General features: G+C 39.4%; 1 protein-coding gene across 3 annotated transcripts in view; it reads right to left on the bottom strand.

The window, feature by feature from the left end:
- The window catches only part of LOC117929891 (protein CHROMATIN REMODELING 20), a 126,210-nt gene that overhangs the window by 31,119 nt on the left and 72,764 nt on the right, over nucleotides 1-22,327 (bottom strand). For 2 of the 3 annotated variants that reach the window (XM_034850330.1, XM_034850329.1), the window contains 6 exons: nucleotides 20,794-20,943; nucleotides 20,647-20,702; nucleotides 20,254-20,557; nucleotides 11,640-11,775; nucleotides 5,224-5,288; nucleotides 4,706-4,932 (listed from right to left, as the gene is read on the bottom strand). In XM_034850330.1, coding sequence (XP_034706221.1) covers nucleotides 4,706-4,932; nucleotides 5,224-5,288; nucleotides 11,640-11,775; nucleotides 20,254-20,557; nucleotides 20,647-20,702; nucleotides 20,794-20,943 — 938 coding nt within the window. The remainder of the gene's footprint in view (nucleotides 1-4,705; nucleotides 4,933-5,223; nucleotides 5,289-11,639; nucleotides 11,776-20,253; nucleotides 20,558-20,646; nucleotides 20,703-20,793; nucleotides 20,944-22,327) is intronic. The other variant, XM_034850331.1, reaches the window with a different exon arrangement.

Below are 22,327 nucleotides of genomic sequence, written 5' to 3'. Positions count from 1 at the left end.
CTATTGAGCACTATAAAGTGAGGTTAGTGGCAAAAGGTTTTCCTTGGACCTATGGAGTTGACTATTAGGAGACATTTGCACTAGTGGCAAAACTAAACACTATTCGAGTACTCCTATCCACTGGAGACCCCAGTAACTTGGTGTCAAAAAATGCATTCCTGAATGATGAGTCGAAGAAGGAAGTCTATATGGAACTGCCAGCAAGATTTGATAGGGCTAGAATTCAAGGAAAGGTCTACAAGCTCATAAAATCTCTTTATGGATTGAAACAATCCCCACAAGCTTGGTTTGGCAGACTCACGAAGGCTATTCGTTAGCAAGGGTACCAACAAGCTCAATTTGATCACACTTTATTCTATAGACGTAAAAAGGGTAAGACTTTGATTCTCATAGTCTATGTTGATGATATAAATTTGACCGAATGATGATATTACAAAGATGGAAAGACTCAAAAATACTCTTGCAACAGAATTTGAGATTAAAGATCTAGGCTCATTGATATATTTTCTTGGTACGAAAGCAGCAAGAAATAGAAGTGGTATTTCAGTCTCTCAAAGGGAGTACATCATAGGCCTCTTGGAGGAGACAAGGATGTTAGGGTGTAAGCCTGCAGATACACCCATAAATCCTAATTTGAAACTAGGAGAATAATTTAGAAGTACACCGGTTAATAAAGGTTGATACCAATGCCTAGTAGGAAAGCTTATCTATCTTTCCCATACTAGACCCGATATTGCCTTCACAATTAGTATCGTGAGCCAGTATATGCATTCTCCTTATGAAGAAAACATGGAAATCATGTGTCAGATTTCGAGATACCTTAAAGGGACTCCAGGATGATGTCTATTCTTTAAGAAAAGTGAAAAGTGAGTGTTGAGGCTTTTACAAATGCAAATTAGACAGGATCATTGAAAGACAGGAGGTCAACAATCGAATATTACACCTTTGTGTGGGGCAATTTAGTGACGTGGAGGAGCAAGAAACAAACAGTAGTCGCTAGAAGTAGTGCTAAGGCAGAATTAAGAGCTTAATCACATGGGATTTGCGAGTTACTTTGGTTGAAGATCTTGTTGGATGAATTGAAATTTATGAGAAATGAGCCTATGATGGTTTACTGTGACAATAAGGTTGCCATCACCATCTCTCATAACCTTGTTCATCACGATAGAACAAAACATGTAGGAGTGGACAGCCACTTTATCAAGGAAAAGATTGAAGATGGGAGCATTTGTGTTGTTTATGTGCCTTCATCATAGCAAGTTGCCGATTTGTTGACTAAGGGATCATTCAATGTGTTTAGTGCAGCTTGAGGGGGAGTGTAGAGAGTCTCAGATAATTCTTATTCTTTGAATAAAAATAAAATCCAAGATTCGGTTTATTTTCTAAATATGGGAGATTGTGTTACTCATTGGTAGCTCTAATATTATAAGCTAGTTTGAATATCCTAAAATACAGCTGGTGTGAATCTCCTAAAATAAAGGGTTGTGGTTACAAAACCTAGCCTATAAATCTACTTGTATTGAAGAAATAAAATAATATCAATAAAAGCAGTCTCCACTTTGTGGTCTGCCCTTTTCTGCAGTGTTTTTCCTTCATCCATTTTTTTTTTTTTTTTTGTTTCCTGCCCAGTTTGAAAGATCTTCTCTCAATCTCAGGATTTTATAAAAGACGTTATTGAGAGTTTGAGATCAGTTTTGCAGTTATTCATTGAAGATTGTCTTCAACCTTTAGAGATATCATAAAGTCCTAGTCTAAGGTATCAAAGAGGGGCTATAGAAGACTAGCATGTTGAGAGAGGACCTATGGATGAGAGGGGGGTGGGGGGGTGGTTGTCTCTGAATTTGGGCTAGGCAATTGAAGACGTCTTGAATCAGATTCAAGAAGGTCTAAACTGAGTTCAGTTCTGAAGAGATTCAAGTTCTGAGTATTTTTGTGGGATTACTTTCTCATCAATAGAAGAACATCTGAGATTCAAGTTGACCTTAATTTGAAGACATGATTGAAGGTTTATTCTTTAAGAATGAAAAGCTTCATATCAGTTTTGATAAAGAGTCTCAGATGAAATATGGGAATCTTTAACATAGAGCAAGAGCAGAAAGCTAGATATGGATGAAATAGTTTCAAACTCTTGCTACCCTAAAAAGATTAGGAAATTTCTTATCAAAAAAAAAAAAAAGATTAGGAAATTTAACACCAATGGGTTGTTCACTCAACAAGTCCTCCTAAAATGAATCTTAAGCCATCATAAACATAAAAATGAGGTATGACAGAAAAGATGAGAGAAAACATTGTGTCTCTCAGGGTAACGATGTGACCACCTAACCAGATCGCTAGCATCCCTATAGTTGCAGTTTTATTCATAAATGCTCAAGACAACCATATTGCCATAAAACATTATGTTCCCCATAAAACTTTCATGTCCACATCCCTATGAAGAGAATATTTCTCAAAGAGGTCTTCCTTAAAGCCGAATCCCCTTCATCCTTTGGGTTACATTCTCAACCAATACGGTGGCTTTTCTTTTGAGTCCCGACTAACAAAATTATTTCTGCAATTTCTCAATCCTAGATGCCACTTTGTTGGAGTCTTGAAAACCAGAAGAAAGTAAATGAGACTAGGAATTCCGCACACAACATCGTACAAGGGTTATTCTACTAACTAGGGACAAAAGGGCTCTCTGAACTTTTGATCTGAAAACACTCTGTTAAGATAAATTACAAAACAATTTCCAAAAGGTAGAAACCAACCAAAATTTCAAACCATGAGCATTAAGTCCCCCCTCACTCATGTTTACTAAATGAACTGTCAATACAGGAACATATTAAAGGAGATGGAATCAATTAATTCCTATCAGTAAAATGGAGATGTGGTTGAGAAGCTTCATATGACATTAGGATTTGAATTAACCATTTGGTGAGCGTCCATTAGCATTAATAAAAACCAGCATGATTCATGAAAGCCAAGAAAGTACTTCTAGAAATTACTTCTAAATTAAATAGAGCAGAGATGAAAACATTGGAATGGATGACAGGGAAAATAGGAAAAATAACATGAAATAATTCACTAGAAAAATCCTAGGTGAAGCCAAAACTGAGCTGCACTACTGGAGGTAACTGCCAACTAGAAGTCTAGAACAACATTCATATATATGACAATCCAGTGTTAGCAACCAATCAATTTCCAAGTCTTACTTTATCTGTATAAAAGAACAATTTCCGTCACAGGGACTTATATGCTACAAAGAAACATTTTAATTCAGAAATTGAACTTGGCGGTTCTACAGAAGATCTTAACAAGATTCATCTACCATTATAATCACCAAACACAGTTTCTCAATGTTGCAAGAGCATATACACCTATCTATGGACAATCTGAAACTCAAAAAGTATAAAAAATAACCAAGAAAAATTCAAGCAGCAACTTGCATAAAAATGGAAACATAATCACATTTAGCACCTTAACAGAACCTAGATGGGAAGCCAAATGATCAAATAATGTTAGAAGTTGATGTTCCACCAAGCAAACATTCATGAAACCTGGCTTTTTTTTTAGGTAGGGCAAAAAACTGATAATCAATGATGAGCAAGCTGTCAATAAATTAATTCAGGACACAACTTTTCTCATTAATCATTCATCAATAATGATTAAAATGGTTCTTGATTAAGGAGACTAGAATAAAATTAACTTTTGGTATGAATGCAAATGTAATTTCATTTTATCCAACTAATACATATTTTTTTTTTGTCATGATACAAACTTACAGGAAATCCATTTTTCAATAATCCCTTGCGGTTCATAAATTTGTAAATCAAGCCACCCAACATGTTCATGTGGGGGGTGTTTGGTTATCAAGCTCATGTGCCTTTCTTGCTTTAAAGTATTACAACCGTATTAAAAAAAAAGAACCAAAGTTATGAAAGCATAATAAACAGTGTACCAATAAAGGAAAGTAATAAAAAGTCATCATAAGAACTTCTCATCAACATATATTGAAACATAACAAATCACATCCTATGATACCTAGATCAATTCATCTTTTACCCTTTCTCCCAGCCACTATAATGCATGCATTGCCTAGTGCATGAGGGACATAAGCAAAAAGTGAGAGAGAGAGAGAGAGATTGTCTGAAAGCATAAGTTTCCCTGTAGATTACAGGATTTCAAAATCTCCAGTGAGTTATTTCCATTACCATGAAGACACCATTTGAATCTTATCATGTCAACATAAAGGCAAAATGGTTGGGACATCTGTAAATAATAAGCCTCATTTAATATCTCTTTTCTGGACGGATGCGTGTCTCATTTAGTGAATCAAATAACTAAAAATCAGCTGCATCATATGATTAAACCTGTATGAAATAAAATCCTAGAACACTGTAAAATCATGAGAATGGTAACGAATAGGGTGAAAATCGAATAATAACTTTTTGTCTAATCAGGATCAGCCTTACTAGAACAAACATGATCCCTTAGACGATTGGTCATGATCTTAGTTTGCCAAACATCAGGAAGACTCATGGAATCGCAAATTTGTTAACCCTTAGTGAAGCAGCTAACCTCAAAAGAAGGGGAAAGAAAACAGAAAAGGCAAAGAAAGGGAGATGAAAAAAGGTCCTCTTATTTCCCTATACATATATAGGCAATCATTTCAGACTGGCAGGCAAAATCTATAATTTTTCTGTTGCAAGGAGTCACATATACATACCTGTACCAGTCTTTTCCTTGCTTCCAACATTTCCCTTTCTTCCCTTGCCGTGATAATTTTGAAAGATAATATTCTATCAGATCTAGAGTTGATAAGCTCTGACTAAAAACCAGAGCCTTATCACCCACATCAGCACACATGGTTAGGATATCAAGCAGCAAAACCATTTTGCCACTGTAATCAACCTCTTTATAATTATTTTCATGGAGAAGATCATTCCACCAACCCTGGACAGGGATAAATAATGGGTGTTACACAGAGCAAAAACAAGAAAAACAACATATGAATAAACGAATCACACTTGAGTTATATGTTTACAGATTTCTGCATCTATATGGATGAAGAATGTATATTTTAACGATTCACTTGAGAAGGCACCCACCTAGGGTACACATCTCACTAGATAAAACTCATAGAAAACAATATGTCAAATGAAGTTCCAATAAGGCAATTTGGAACAATAAAGAAAAAGTCCCAATTGAAGATTGACAGAACTAAACAGAAAATTTTGCTCAAACCTTCTGATATAAGCCACTATCGACTTTTCCTTGTTGAATCTCATTCTTGTTCCTCACCTTCTCTGCTAAGAGCATGAAAACATAGCGATTACCCAACTGCATCATTAGAACAATCTAACACTTTAACAAACAAACAAACACACACAAACAATTCAACATAAGCATGCCTGAAGAACGCAATTGAATGAATTGCTCCATGTGCCCTAAATGCCAATTTCAGCATCAGTATTTTTTTTTTTTTTTTTTTGATAAATGAAACACCAAATTCATTTTAAAAAAAAAAAAAAAAATCTCAAGGATGCCACAAAGTACACAGAAAGTATGCAAAAAGCGCCTAAAAACACAGAAACTAGAAAAGAACCCCAACAACAACTCCCTCCCTTAACCAGGACCCAACCACTCAATAAAATCAAAAAAAGACAAAGAATCTATCTCTAAGTACTGTTTTACCCAATAGAACAAATTCCTAAGAAAGAACATCTTCAAAAAAAAAGAAGAGCAGAATGCTCCTCATTATCAAACGCTCGGAGATTTCTTTCTTCTAGACCATCCAAAAAACACATAAAGGAGTTGCTCTGCAAACCTTTTTTCTCTATTTGCCCACAAACGAGCTATGTCACCCTAATAAAGCCTCCTTAACTATAGGAAATTACACCGAATGGATACCAAAAAGATCAAACAACAACTTCTAGAGAATCCTAACCAATGAACAATGAAGGAGAACGTGATCTATGGATTCTTCATCATCTTTGCAAAGAAAACACCTATTGACCAAAGACCATCCGCGTTTCTAAAGTTGATCTAATGTCAGAACTTTTCTCCACGGAGCCTCCCAAGCAAAAAAGTTAGGTTTAGAAGGGACCCAAGAATTCCAAACTACCTGTGTTAGAAAAGAATCAACAACCTTTGATTCCAAGTCAGTTTAAAATTGCTTAACAAATACCTTATTAATATTTAAATTCAGTCACACCATCATATTTTCCCCCTCTCTATCAATTGCCAAATCATGCAACCACAAAAATAAATCAACAACTTCATCCACCTCCCAATCATTCAAAGGTCAAGAAAAACAAGCGTTCCAACGCCCTCTCTCCCCCAACTAAACCCAAACATCCACCACCACCCAAGCATCTTTTGATACAGCTAAGGCAAATAAAGAGAGGAAGGAAGCACACAACAATTCATCACCACACCACTTATCCGTCCAAAGCTTCACCCTTCTCCCATTACCCACCACAAAAAAAAAAAAAAAAAAAAAAAAGAAATTACCCAACAAAGTGCTTTGTTCCTTCATAATGGATTTCCAAAATCCAACTCCATAGCCATATCTAACTTCACAAGACCACCACCCACCCTCTTCCTCTCCACATTTGCTCCTAATCATTCATGTCCAAAAGGAACCTCTTTCCGTGGCAAACCTCCAAATCCATTTACATAAAAGTGCCTTATTTAACAAAGAAAGACGTTGAATACCTAACCCACCCTTATTCTTCTCAAAACACACAGCAGACCACTTCACCAGATGTATGTTCTTCACCAACCCTCCACCTTCCCAAAGGAAATCCCACTGAATTTTCTCTGACCGCAATTTGACTTTACTCAAAATATGGAATAAAGACAAAAAAATATATGGGAATGCTAGATAAAGTGCTCTTAATAAGTGTAAGCCTCACCCCTTTAGAGATGAACTGTCATTTCCACAACGAAAGTCTTTTACAAAACTTCTCTTCCACCCCATCACATACTGCCACAGATCTAAAAGAAGCTCCCAAAGGCACCCTAAATAGGTAAAAGGAAGTGTGCCAACTTTAAACCCAAGCACTAAGATCAACTCCTCAACTTGGTCCACATTACCAATAGGAATCAATTTGCTTTTCTCCAAATTCACTTTCAACCCGAACAAGCTCCAAACCACATGAGCAACCAACATAAATGAACCATTTGATCTTGAGAGGCCTTACAAAAAACAAGACGATCATCAACTAAAATCCAAATGGGACACCTCCAGCCCATCACCTCCTCTCCCCCTTACCTTTACCCACGAAATATAGCCACCTTCCATAGATCTTCGAAGAAAACAACTTAGAGCTTCCATTGCTACAACAAATAAATAAGGAGATAAAAGGGTCCCCTAGCTTCAAACCTTTAGAGCTCTGAAAGAATCCTGTAGGAGAATCATTAACGATCACAAAGAACATGGCAAAAGAGATACACCATTTAATCCAACCAACCCACCTTTGTCCAAAATTCATCTTGTCAAGGACAGACAACAAAATCCATCAGTATTATGCTCGGGACTGCTACAATTTGGAATTGCGGAAGGGAAAGAAAAAGGCATAAAGAAGTTACAAGTAGAAAATACACAAAAATCCAACACAAACATTCATAAACAAGATAAAGGAATGAATTGTCCATGTTCCTTTAATGCCAATTTCAGCATCAATATTATGTTGGGGTAAACAACAATTATGAAGTGAGGAGGGGGAAAAAAAGGCACATAGGAGAAGTTAAATTTAGAATTCATCTTCAAGTAAAGGGGCCTCACTATCTCCCAACACTCCATAGCTAATATACATCTCTCAAGCTTTCCTTCTTGATAAGTGGTATATATATCTCTAAAGGTTGTTAGATAATGTATAGTTATTTAGGTTATTTACTTTTCCTTTGCCTTTTCTTTCCTTACTGTATTGTGGGTCCCACTAGCATGTATATATATACCCAAGTCCAATGTGTATTCTTTACAGTTTTTCAATAACAATAATTAGGGATTCTCCCTTTTCTCTCTCTCTTCACATGGTATCTGAGCCAAGGGAGAAAAAAACCCTAATTATTTCCGATTTATCCGTGAATCAATTTTAGGAAATCTTTCAGTGACTGTGTTTCATTCCGGTCACCCTTCCCATCTCCTAAAGCTTTCCGATCAACCGTATCATCGTCAGAAAACCCTCACCGCCGTCAGAAAACCCTCACCGCCGGAGACTTTTCCGACGACGTCCTTTTCCGACACCGACCATACCATCAAGTGCGCAAGGAGGAGATCTTCAACTTTTCTCAAAGCACCAGAGGAATAATCTCAGTCACGCGCCGGCCACGCGCGTCTCTTCTCTAGCGGCCTGAATCTCACGCACCGGCGCATGAGGGCGCGTGGGTCACTTTCCGACCACACGCTTCCACCTCCAGCCTCGCCTGACGCCGTTTAGCCACCCTCCATCTTTGCTTGTGTCATTCGAGCCCTGAAAGTGCATTTTTTAGGGTTTTTTTGTCTCCGCCGACCCTCTAAACAGCCTTTCCGGCGACCTCCGGTGACTTCCTCTCCACCCCGAGCCCTGCACGTGTCTTAGGAAGTCCGCGATAAGCCCTATTAGGGGTCTCTTCGATCCAAACGTATTTCATTCACCAGATAAGTAGATATGGCTACTAAAAGTTCCACTTTTTCCTCTGTCATATCTAGATCTCCTATGATTACTTCGGAGAAATTGGTTGGCAGTGAAAATTATTTGTCCTGGTCTGCCTTTGTGGAGCTTTGGTTTATGGGTCAAGGTTATGAGGATCACCTTGTTACGCAGGAGGCGGATATCCTTGAGGTCAACAGAGTACAATGGAGGGAGGAAGATAGATGCACAGTTATGTAGTGTGTTATGGCAATCAATTGATCCTAAGATTCTGCTTCATCTTCGGGCCTACAAAACATGCTTTAAATTTTGGAATCAGGCGAAAGGGCTATACACGAATGACATCCAACGTCTTTATAAGGTGGCTTCTTCTATTGTCAATGTCAGACAACAAGACATGGATTTATCTACTTATATTGGCCAGATTGCCTATCTTAAGGAGGAATTCTTGACCGTGATGCCTCTTACTACTGATGTTGGGGATCAACGAACACAGATTGACAAGTTCTTCATGGTTCTTACGCTTATTGGCCTCCGTCCAGATCTCGAGACCGTCCGCGATCAGATTCTTGGCAGTTCCTCCGTTCCATCCTTGGATGATGTGTTTGCTCACCTCCTCTGTATCTCCTCTACTCAGACTTTGCCATCTGATTACACTTCAGATTCTTCTGTGTTAGTTTCTCAAACTAACTCTCGAGGAGGACGCAGTGGTAACCGAGGTAGAGGCCAACGTCCTCATTGCACCTATTGCAATAAGCTTGACCACACTCGTGATCGGTGTTATCAGTTAATGGGCGACCTCCCCGCACTGCCCACGTGGCCCAGTCATCTGATCCTCAGTCGCCTCAGCCTCCCAGTTCCTCCACGTCTCAGGGTATTTCCCTCACTGACAGTGAGTATGATGACTATCTCCGCTATCAGGCCACCAAGTCAGCTTTTGTTGCTTCTGTTGCCCAGACTGGTAATGCTTCTACTTGTCTTACCCACACATCTTCTCTTGGACCTTGGATTCTAGATTCTGGCGACAGGCAATGGTAGATGAAATGGCTGCTTTACACTCCAATGGCACTTGGGATCTTGTTGTTTTACCCTCTGGTAAATCTACAGTTGGTTGTCGTTGGGCCTACACAATTAAGGTTGGCCCTGATGGTCAGGTTGATCGCCTTAAGGCCCGCTTAGTTGCTAAAGGCTATACTCAGGTTTATGGTTCTAATTATGGTGACATTTTCTCTCCTGTTACCAAGATAGCTTCTGTTCGTCTATTGCTCTCCATGACTGCTATGTGTTCTTGGCCTCTTTATCAGTTAGATATAAAAAATGTTTTCCTTCATGGGGATCTTGTTGAGGAAGTTTATATGGAGCAACCACCTGGTTTTGTTGCTCAGGGGGAGTCTGGTTTAGTGTGTAGGTTACGCCGTTCTCTATATGGCTTGAAACAATCTCCTCTAACATGGTTTAGCCGTTTTAGTTCTGTTGTTCAGGAGTTTGGCATGTTCCGCAGTACAGCAGACCATTCCGTTTTCTATCATCATAACTCTTCGGGGCAGTGTATTTATCTGGTAGGTTATGTGGACGACATCGTCATTACAGGCAGTGATCAAAATGGTATTCAGAAACTAAAGCAACACCTTTTCACCCACTTTCAGACTAAAGACTTGGGGAAACTCAAGTATTTCTTAGGGATTGAGATAGCTCAATCCAGTTCCGGTGTGGTTCTTTCCCAAAGGAAGTATGCCTTAGACATCTTGGAAGAAACCGATATGTTAGACTGTAAACCGGTAGACACTCCTATGGATCCAAATGTCAAACTTATACCAAGACAGGGGGAGCCTTTAGGAGATCCTGGGAGATATCGGCGACTTGTAGGTAAACTGAACTACCTCACCATTACTCATCCAAACATTTCTTTTCCTGTAAGTGTTGTTAGTCAATTCCTACAATCACCATGTGATAGCCATTGGGATGTTGTAATCCGCATTCTTCGATATATCAAAAGCACACCAGGCCAAGGTGTGTTGTACGAGAACAAAGGTCATACCCAAGTTGTTGGTTACACAGATGCAGATTGGGTTGGCTCACCCACAGATAGACATTCCACTTCCGGGTATTGTGTTTTTATTGGAGGTAACCTAATATCTTAGAAGAGTAAGAAACAAGATGTAGTGGCCAGATCTAGTGCTGAAGCCAAGTATCGAGCTATGGCTCTGGCAACATATGAACTCATGGCTGAAACATCTTCTTCGGGAGTTGAGATTTGGAAAGGATGAACAGATTAAGCTCATCTATGACAACCAAGCCGCTTTGCATATTGCATCCAATCCAGTCTTCCATGAAAGGACCAAACACATTGAAGTTGACTGTCACTTCATTAAAGAGAAGATCGCATCAGGATGTGTGGCGACTAGTTTTGTCAATTCAAATGATCAACTAGCAGATATTTTTACTAAATCTCTTAGAGGTCCTGGAATTAAATACATTTGTAACAAGCTTGGTGCATATAACATATATGCTCCAGCTTGAGGGGGAGTGTTAGATAATGTATAGTTATTTAGGTTATTTACTTTTCCTTTTCCTTTTCTTTCCTTACTGTATTGTGGGTCTCACTAGCATGTATATATATACCCAAGTCCAATGTGTATTCTTCACAGTTTTTCAATAACAATAATTAGGGATTCTCCTTTTCTCTCTCTCTTCACAAAGGTTAATAGCTCTACAGGGATAGTTTTCATCCTTTTTTTATGACATACCACATATAAGAAAAAATCACTATTACATAATTCAGTCACATATTCCTCCTCCCTTTATGATGTGATACAACATTTGAAGCAAGTTAGAGGTTCCTTGGCACCTAGCATATGTTTATGAATTTCCCTAAACTGAAACATAGATTAATAGGATCAATCCATGCATAAACTCAATTCATAAGCAGTTTTGGCAAAATGAAGCCCATAAAGGTCACTTTAGTATACAGTGATACACATACACTATTCTCAGGAAAAACGAAAAACATTGGAAAAATATTACCTCCAAGAACAGTATTGTAATCTATATTATCATCACTAGAGCTGTCATCTGCAAGAAAATTCTCAACACCATCTTCACGTCTTGCATAGTCTTTTTCTTCTTTTGTCAATTGCAAGATCCCAGGATGGTTCCATATCTAAAACAAACAAGTCATATATTTTTATTAAAATAATAAATGCATCAAAATTAGAAAAAAAAAAAAAAAAAAAAGGAATTGTATATCCAAATGAACTCCTATGAGAGAAAACAATTTGCAGGTGCATCAAAGATGGCTTTTCACTGCCATAATGTTTGGTTAAATTAGGAGTCCAAAACAAATTTCCCTTTGGGGTCTTTATTAGGTTAGAAGTTTTGTTTAATTATAAGTTTATATTATATTATATTTTATTATATTACACACACACACACGGGCACACACACAAACACAAATGCATTAACGATATTGATGAAAGAATGAAACATATAAATATATGTAAAACAATATACAATTAAATAATGTGCCAATTTTGACAAAATGTTCAATTTAATGAAAACTCCCTTTTTTGTTTTTCCTTTTCAAAGTCATTGAGATTTTGATTGTGGTAATAGATATCTCAACAAAATACAAAGGACATTTGTCTTATGTTTGTTTTATCTTTTACTCTCTTTCATTCTTCAGCAGATACCAAATAAGAATTTTCTTCTAATAAAATATGACACAACATTTTATATGGTTGAGGGCTACACGATTAACTATCTAATGAGGCAATATTCTTAAAAAAAATGCAATAGATACCAAATTATAGAATTCATAGGTGAATAGAATAAGATACCAAAAATAATTTTAAAAAAGGTTCACAAAATTAAATTAGGATTAATTTCACTCACACCCCTAAGGTTTGATATAAATACATTTAATCACCATTGGTTTCAAATTTCACCAATTAGCACCCCAATTGATTTATCCCATTTATAAAATTTATTTTTTTAGAGAAATTTTAGATAGAACAATGTTAGATAAGTGTGTTAAATAAGAATGGAAGAAATCAATAGGGGTGCTAACCAATGAAAGTTGAAACTAATTGTAGCTTAGTTTTATTTGCACCAAGCCTCAGGGATGTGAGGGAAATTAACCTAATTTAATTATAACAGAATAAGAGATCAATAAAAGGAAAACTAAAAATAGATGGTAAGCAAGTGAGATGTGTTATGGTTCTCATCAAGGTACAAATAGGGATGACATGTTTGACTTTTGAAAGAGCTCCATGACTTATATAGACTAATTATGATAACGTATTTAGATTTCAACTGTAGAGTACACTTCATTGTGGCATAAGATATATGAAAAGAAATCTGTAAAATAGATGTTTTCTCTAAACTCACTGGAGCAAACCTTTTGCTCACTTCTTTTCAGCATTGCCCAAGTAATCATCAAAGATATCTACATTTTATTAGTAGCTTCCACTTCATCAAAGTTGCTCAACGTCAATATTTATTTCCATGTCTCCATATTTTTTAAACCTCAACAATACCCCAATTTTTCATAGATGTTTTCTCTATTCTCACTGAAGCAAGCCTTTTGCTCACTTCTTTTCAGCATTGCCCAAGTAATCATCAAAGATATCTACATTTTATTAGTAGCTTCCACTTCATCAAAGTTGCTCAACGTCAATATTTATTTCCATGTCTCCATATTTTTTAAACCTCAACAATACCCCAATTTTTCATAGATGTTTTCTCTATTCTCACTGGAGCAAGCCTTTTGCTCACTTCTTTTCAGCATTGCCCAAGTAATCATCAAAGATATCTACATTTTATTAGTAGCTTCCACTTCATCAAAGTTGTTCAACGTCAATATTTATTTCCATGTCTCCATATTTTTTAAACCTCAACAATACCCCAATTTTTCATAGATGTTTTCTCTATTCTCACTGGAGCAAGCCTTTTGCTCACTTTTTTTCAGCATTACCCAAGTAATCATTAAAGATATCTACATTTTATAAATCGCTTCCACTTTGTCAAAGTTGTTCAACATCAATATTTATTTTTATGTCTCCATATTTTCTAAACCTCAACAACACTCCAAATTAGTCATTATAAATCTCTTTTACCACTGATTTCCACTTTTTCAAATTTTCATCAATCTCAATATTAACATAAATATCTGCATATGTCCATATTTTGTAAATCTATAAATTGTAGTCTCATTAGCATGTGTTATATGCTATTACTAAGCCAACACTGTAGAGTTATTTAATTGAAATATTTGTCATTGATTGAGTAAAATGGGTGAGAGAGAGAGAGCGAGAGGAGGCGAGAGAGACTGCGTAGGAGAGTGCGATGGTGAGGAGGGGGAGGAGGGGCCGGCGCCGCGAAGCAGACGGAAGGAGTATAGCTTCACGGTGGAATCAAAGGCTTTTGAGATTATCGGGGAAGATAGAAAAGGAAAAATCCAGGTTATCATTGTGGAGAAGAAGGGAGGGGTTTCGTCATGGGTGCGTTTGGGAGCGCACGGACTAGGGCTTTTCCTGGAAGGCCTGAATATATGTATAATGGATGAGAAAGAAGCAAGATGGGGAAGGGAATGGAAGGAGCAGGGCCGACTGTACTCCATGTCGCGAGGAAAAAACGAAGCGGGGGGATTTATCCGGCTAGGGGTCTCTGACCTAGAGAAGAAATGGTTCTGCGTCTTCATCCCGAGAGGCAAAAGGGATAAAAGGGGATGGGTGACCATGGCGGAGAAGCTTACCCAGATGGTAGGCTCCTTTGGTAGTAGTTCAAATACCCAGGTTGTAAAGGATACGGGTAAGATTGTTGGGGGGAGTTCGTATGCTTCAATAGCAAAACGAGCTCTTTTGGGTAAAACAAACGTAATCACAGTGAAGGCGAAAAGGGAGGAATCAGTGGATCTGCTCAAGAAGTTGGAGTATTGTGTGGTGGCGAGTAAAATAGACAACTCAGGGGAAGACGATGACCTTGAGAAGGTGGGACGACGCTGGGCAGAATCGTGGGAGCTTAAGGGTAGTTTAGGGCTGGCTAGGTTGGGTAAGGGAAGGGTTTTGCTGGACTTTGAAGACTTGGAAGAGGCCCGTCGTGTGGTATCCTCTGGAAATCGCAGGATGGATGGGATTCAGTTAGGGCTGGATTTTTGGAGTCCAAGGAGTGGATGTTGGACAGAGGAGGAAGAGCCCGAGGATATTTGGGTGAGATTATTTGGTCTCCCTGTCTCGCTTTGGAGTTCGGAGATCTTCAAGAAGGTGGGGGATGAATGTGGGGGCTTTATCACAGTCGACGACCAAACGAGAACGATGGGCGAGCTCCAGTGGGCTAGAATATTGGTGAGAGGAAGAGGCGAAGCTAAACCGAACGTCCTAGAAGTTGAAGTGGAGGACGAGGTCTATGCTGTATCGTTGTGGTGGGAATGTCGGCCGGTGATAAGGAGGAGTTGCAGACATAGTGATGGTCGTCACAGCAGTGAGGACAGGGGTAAGGAGATCTCACGCGCGGAGAAGCGAGTGAGGAAGGGGTGGGTGAGTGTGGGTCTCGAGACCCTGCAGACGTCAGAAGATGGGACGGGTGGGCAGAGGAGTGGTTCGGGTCGGGTTTCTCAAAGCCCGACTTCCAGCTCTTGGGCCCCAAATGGAGCTTCCTTAAGCCCATCTGTCAACCCAAAGCAGCTAAGAGGGGGAGAAGGGCCTGGGCTGAAGAGTGGTGTGTTGGGCCTGAAGCTGAAAGGTGTGGCGGTTAGCCCAGAAGCTGGCCCATCCCATAGACGTGATGAAGTGGGCTGCTCTTATGAAGGCCCAATGTCGCCAAAGGCCCAGTTTCCTCAGTTAGTTATAAAGCAAAGGGAAGGCCCAAATTCCTCAGCAGTCCAAGACCGAAATAGCCCTCAGAAGAAGGATCCTCTGCAGAAGGGAACAGCTCCAGGTAATCCTCATGTGCCTGAACCTTTTGTTGCACGGGAGACTGAAGATTTGAGGAAACTATATGGCGTGGCTGGGATTTCAGAAACGGATAAGGCGCTTAAAGAGGAGGCAATGAGGTATGGAATGGGATTGTGCTCTTGGGGGAAAAGGGATTTGGGGACCTCTCTTCTCAACTCTTCTAATTTTGATCGGACTCCCGGGGGGGAGTTTTTCGATCATTCTGGGGACTGGAATGAGGAGGATCGGGATGATAATACCATGTGGCTAACGGTGTATGAGGGCTGTAATGAAGGAAGAAGTGGGGGTAAGGAACTGGGAGCAAAGATAAGCCACAGTGATAAGGGCAAGGGGATTGCTGGGATAGGAGATATTTGTGATTCCCAAACAGAGAGAGGTGAGCAGGAGGATAAATGGGAGGAGAATGGCTTGGTGAAATTCAGCCAATTCCTGGGCTTCTCCACGGAGGGGTTGGAGAAGGAAATTCTGAATTTCCTGACCAAAATCAGAAAAAGAAGGGAGAAAATCCATAGTAAAGAGCTACTGGACAAATCTAAATTTGAAAGGGAGTTAAAAAGATTGGAATGCTCCATTAATTATGAGGGAGGAATTAAACAGAAAGGCTCGGTACAGGGCAAAGGGCGTCAGATTGTGATTGCCCAATGAAGTTGAAAATTCTGAGTTGGAATGTGAGGGGAGCAAATGATAGCTCTAAACGGAAAGTTATTAAGACGTTCATAAGGAACCAGAGGGTGGATGTAATTTGTATTCAGGAGACAAAAATCCAAGCTATGTCGGACAGCATTGCAAGAAGCCTAGGATCCGGAAGATTCCTAGCTTGGAAAGCTGTGAATGCGGAAGGGGCTTCAGGAGGAATCTTGATATGTTGGGATACAAGGACCTTGAATATGATAGATTGGGAAGAGGGTCAGTTCACGCTATCTTGCAGATTTCGGAACGTAGAGAATGGGGCTATATGGACTTTTACGGGAGTGTATGGTTTGTTTTCCAAAGTGGAAAGGGATGCCTTATGGGATGAGCTTGGGGCGATAAGAGGGCTGTGGGAAGACCCCTGGTGTATAGGGGGGGATTTTAATATTACCCTGTTTCCACGGGAAAGGAGTAGTCAGAGGGGAATAAATTCAGCAATGAGGAAATTTGCTGAAATTGTTGATGAGCTGGGGCTGGTGGACCTTCCTCTTCAGGGGGGTGATTTCACTTGGAGTGGGGGACTGAACAATCAGGCCTGGGCAAGATTGGACAGGTTCCTAGTATCCCCTTGTTGGATAGATCAATTCAATGGGATTAATCAGTGTAGGCTGCCCCGTCCGGTGTCCGATCATTTTCCAATTTCGTTAGTGGGGGGGGGATAAGACGGGGCCCAACCCCCTTCAGATTTGAAAATATGTGGCTGAAGGTAGAGGGCTTCAATGATCTAGTTCACAGCTGGTGGCAAGGAATTGAGGTTAGGGGCAGTGCTAGCTACAGATTGGCTACCAAGATGAAGGAAATAAAACAGAAATTGAAAGTCTGGAATAGAGAAGTTTTTGGGCAGCTGGAGAGCAACAAATCCTTAGCCTTACAGCAGGTGGAATTCTGGGATAGGGAGGAAAATGAAAGAATTCTGACTGTGGAGGAAATTGAGCTTAAGAAAGAGGCAAAGGATAATTATAGAAAATGGGTGATAATGGAGGAAACGCATTGGAGACAGCTCTCTAGGGAAATATGGCTGAAGGAGGGGGATAGAAACACGGGTTTCTTTCACCGCATGGCAAGTGCTCACCGTAGATATAGCTCTTTGGAGAGAATAAAGATCAATGGAGTGTGGTTGGTGGAGGAGAAGGATATCAGGGAAGGAATTGCTAATGAGTTCCAAAGCTTGCTTTCAGAAGATACGGGGTGGAAGGCGGACATAGGGAATCTTCAATTTGACCAGATCAGTCCACAAGAGGCTGAGTACGTGGAGAGGCCCTTTACAGAAGATGAAATTCATGTGGCCTTGATGGAGATGAATGGGGATAAAGCCCCCGGTCCGGACGGCTTTACTATGGCATTTTGGCAAAGCTGTTGGGAATTCATTAAAGAGGAGCTTTTAGAAATGTTCAAAGACTTTTATGATCACAGCTCTTTCCTTAAGAGCCTCAACAATACCTTCTTGGTATTGATCCCTAAGAAATGTGGGGCTGAGGATCTTAGGGATTTCAGACCTATAAGTCTCTTGGGGGGGCTTTACAAGCTGTTGGCTAAAGTGCTAGCTAATAGACTGAAGAAAGTAGTAGGCAAGGTGGTTTCCATTTCTCAGAATGCCTTTGTGAGGGGAAGACAAATCCTTGATGCGTCTCTAATTGCAAATGAAGTGATAGACACGTGGCAGAAACAAAAAGGAAGGGGTATTATATGCAAATTGGATATAGAGAAAGCCTACGACAGCATTAATTGGAAGTTCTTGTTGAAGGTGTTACAAAAGATGGGCTTTGGGTCTAAGTGGGTGGGGTGGATGTGGAGTTGTATATCCTCAGCTAAATTCTCAGTGTTGGTCAATGGAGTGCCTGCAGGTTTCTTCCCTAGCTCTAAAGGTCTTAGACAAGGGGATCCTTTGTCTCCTTATCTTTTCATTATGGGGATGGAAGTGCTAGATGTTCTTATCAGGAGAGCTGTGGAGGGGGGATTTTTATCAGGATGCAACATCAGGGGTGGAAGTGGTCCTCCAATGAACATTTCTCACTTGTTTTTTGCTGATGACACAATTATATTTTGTGAGGCTAGAAAGGATCACCTCACTCACTTAAGTTGGATTTTATTCTGGTTTGAGGCGGCTTCAGGGCTAAGGATTAATTTAGCCAAGAGCGAAATCATTCCAGTTGGAGAGGTGATGGAGATGGAGGAGTTGGCGGTTGAGCTTGGTTGCAGGGTGGGGGCTTTACCATCTCAGTACTTGGGTCTCCCTCTAGGGGCTCCAAACAGAGCGCCTTATATATGGGATGGGGTGGAGGAGAGAGTTAGGAGGCGACTAGCTCTTTGGAAACGACAATATATTTCTAAAGGTGGAAGAGTCACCTTAATAAAAAGTACTCTGGCTAGCATGCCAATCTACCAAATGTCCCTGTTCAGAATGCCTAAGATAGTGGTTAGAAGGATTGAGAAACTACAAAGGGATTTTTTGTGGGGAGGGGGACATATGGAGGGAAAAGCTCATCTGGTCAAATGGGGGGTGGTTTGTACAGACAAGGATAAAGGTGGGCTAGGTCTTAGAAAGCTAGCTCTGTTGAACAAAGCTTTGCTTGGCAAGTGGATATGGAGGTATGCTTGTGACAAAGATAATTTGTGGAGACAAGTGATCAAGGTGAAGTATGGGCAGGAGGGGCTTGATTGGAGGCCCAAAACGGCAAATGGGGCGGTTGGAGTAGGGGTTTGGAAGGAGATTTGGAAAGAATCAGAGTGGTGTTGGGATAACATGACATTCCGAGTAGGGAAAGGCAACAGGATCAGATTTTGGACAGATGTGTGGTGTTCAGAAGCTCCATTGTCTCAGTGTTTCCCTCATCTCTTTGGTATGGCTGCGCAAAGGAACTCAACGGTTGAGGAAATGTGGGATCAGGAATTGGGTCAAGGAAATTGGAACTTTCACTTTGTGAGGGATTTCAATGATTGGGAGTTGGAGTTGGTGGGGGACTTTCTCCACTCTTTGAGGGGTTTCAAACCCTCCTTGGAGGAAGACTCAGTTATGTGGAGGAAAGGAAAGAGTGTTCAGTTCAGGGTAAAGGAAGCTTATAGTTTGTTGGCGAAGTCTGATGATATAGGTTTTCCTGCAAGAAGTATTTGGGTGGCAAGGGTGCCAACTAAGGTTTGTTTTTTTGCCTGGGAGGCGACATGGGAGAAGGTGCTAACATTGGATAGGCTCCAAAGAAGAGGATTTCAACTGCCAAACCGTTGCTTTTTGTGTGGTAGTGAGGAAGAAAGTGTAAATCATATCCTTATACATTGTACAGTGGTTAGAGCATTATGGGAGATTATTTTTGGTTTAGTTGATGTGAATTGGGTTTTCCCAGAAACTGTAAAGGAGGTTTTAGCTAGTTGGAGGGGTCCGTTTGTGGGAAAGAAAAGGAAAAAGATATGGGCTGCCATTCCGTTGTGTATTTTTTGGACGGTGTGGAAGGAGAGGAATAGATTAGCTTTTAGGGGGGGATATTGAATATTCAAAAGTTAAAGAATTTTTTTGTTTGTAATTTATGGAGTTGGGCCAAATTGTATGTAGGAGAGGAGGCGTTCTCCCTTATAGGCTTTTTAGAGTGGATAGCTTCCACTTAGAGGGAGGTAATCCTTTTGTCTTTGTTTTTTGAGGCTTATGTTGCCTTGTATACTTCCTGTATGCTTTGCGGCGTTTTGCCTTTTTAATGCATATCCTTACTTATCAAAAAAAAAAGAAATATTTGTCATTGATTTTCCAACTAACAATACGTAAATGATTAAAGAGAAGAGAAAAGGCAAGCTGTTCCAGAACTCACTTCCTAATTGCTGACTGCCGCTCCTCACCATAACTACCTCTTTGAAATATGTTTTGAGTTCAAACATAAAGTAAATAACTACAACAATTTAAATAACCAGAATAGTGCAGAGTGTAACTTGCTAATAGCTCTGTATGTGTGTGTGTGCGCGCCTACATATAACATCGTCTCTGGAAACTTGATAAACATACTGACTAGGCATACCTGAGCTAAGGCCTGATACCCAGCAAAAAAACATCTCTTCCTTATCTTGTCACTAGAAACCTTGTCATTTGTGAAGCCATGCACATCAAGGAATCTTTTGTATAATTTCCGTTGTAAGGAAGAAAGCTTTACAGCCATTACAAAAACAGTTTTAGGGGGCAAGTCATTCTTGACCACACTCATGTCCATTCTTTGGACAAACCCTTTTAGTTGTTCATAGAGGATATGAGACCTCTGATTCATTATTTTTACATCATCTGATGTGGAGTTCATATGTTGTCCATTCTCTATAGGATTTTGGAAGCTGCATGGAAAGGAAAGCATGATCAAGAGACATGGAAGTAAAGAAAAGGGAATATAGTAATTAGAATAATAGCACTGAAGAAGTCTTACCGGTTTCGGAATTCATGGCTACTTCCAAGGAATCCTTCTCTTACAAAATCAACCATCTGTTCCACATAAAATTGACAAAGATATCACAACACTGAATAAAAAAATAAAATGATTTGCCAAGAGATATAGCTTTCCATACAAACTTACACAATAATATTCCATGAGATTGTTTTGAAGAGGTGATCCAGTCAATGCAATCCGCCTCTGGCACTTCACTTGTTTCAAGGCTTGAGTTGTATCAGCCCTGGTGTTCTTGATCATGTGGGCCTCATCACAGACCAGTATATCTGGTCCATCCTGACAATGGGAATGTAAATTTTGCCAAAGGATGTCATTAGTACAAATGTAAGTGGGGAAACAAAACTTTCCCAGAATGATGAAAAATCTACAGACTATCTGAATACTTGAGAAATAGGAGAAAGAGAAAGAAAGAAAATTATGAATTCATAAAGTGCACATTTAGGTAGGAACACAATGCAATTAGTACTAACCAATCATATTGAGCTTATCATAGGCAAGAATTTTCCATACACGTGTCTCTTGCCAAAAAAGGTGATATATCATGACCATTAATGAATCTAAAGAGAAAGATAAGGAATATCCAACAAAAGTATGGAATATCCTTGATGATTTTTATGACTTGTGGCTTGTAGAATTATCTAATGAGCTTCCTTTGATGCATAACATACTGCTGGAAATCAGTCACTGATCTCACCATTGATTGATGGAAATCATCTACTAATTTCCATCCTTGATTCCAGGGGTTAATTAGCTATCTTTGACTAGTTTAAAACCATTTTAGGAAGTTTTTTTTTTTTTTTTTTCGTCAACTTTGTAACTAGCCTGACAAATATTTCTAGCACTAATTTAGGAAGTTTATGTTTTCTTCTTCTCTTAGATTATTTCTTCTATATAAATATGTATATTAATGTAACAGTTTTCAATCGGATTCTAAACCGATATGGTATCAGAGCCTTCATTGCTCACACATATGCAGCCTTCATTGCTGTAATTTGTTCAGTTTTTTTCAAACCAACCTTCGTTACTGGCTCTTTCATTCTTCCTACACCATACACAAAAATCTTGTTCTTAGACACCTTTGTCTTATTTTTCTCTTATCTCAATTCCTCTATATTTGCATTTGGCAAATATGGCTAATCAATTTTCTACCCTAAATCCTGCAAACAACTCTAATGAAGTCTCAAAGGGCAGTAAGCATCTCTAAGTCAAGGTTCCTCCTTCCACCAAAGTTACTGCCAAGGTTGGAGGAAATACTTAAAATGCTGAGGAACAGCTTGATCTTTTATGCAAGATCATTAGAAAAAAATGAGGTGACCTTCAATCCTACTTCCTGTGCATTTGCTCAATCTGGAATTCTTGGTAACTCTCTACTTTCAACCACTATTTTATATTCAAGCTCATAGATCATTGATTTAGGAGCCACTGATCACGTGACTAAAGACTCAAGTGTTTTATTTCTTATGAACCATGTTCTGATGATCAAAATGTCCAAGTTGCTAATGGATCATTTCTACTTTTCATGGCAAAGGAAATGCCTATATATCACCAGATATCACTCTTTTTTCTGTTCTTCATGTGCCTAAAATGTCTTATAATTTGCTGTCAGTTCATAAGCTCTGAGAAACCAGCAATTGTGTCGTAATTTTCTAACCCAACAGCT

This window comes from Vitis riparia, chromosome 14, assembly GCF_004353265.1.
Source record: "Vitis riparia cultivar Riparia Gloire de Montpellier isolate 1030 chromosome 14, EGFV_Vit.rip_1.0, whole genome shotgun sequence".
Taxonomy (NCBI): domain Eukaryota; kingdom Viridiplantae; phylum Streptophyta; class Magnoliopsida; order Vitales; family Vitaceae; genus Vitis; species Vitis riparia.
This window is presented reverse-complemented; position numbering and strand designations above follow the sequence as displayed.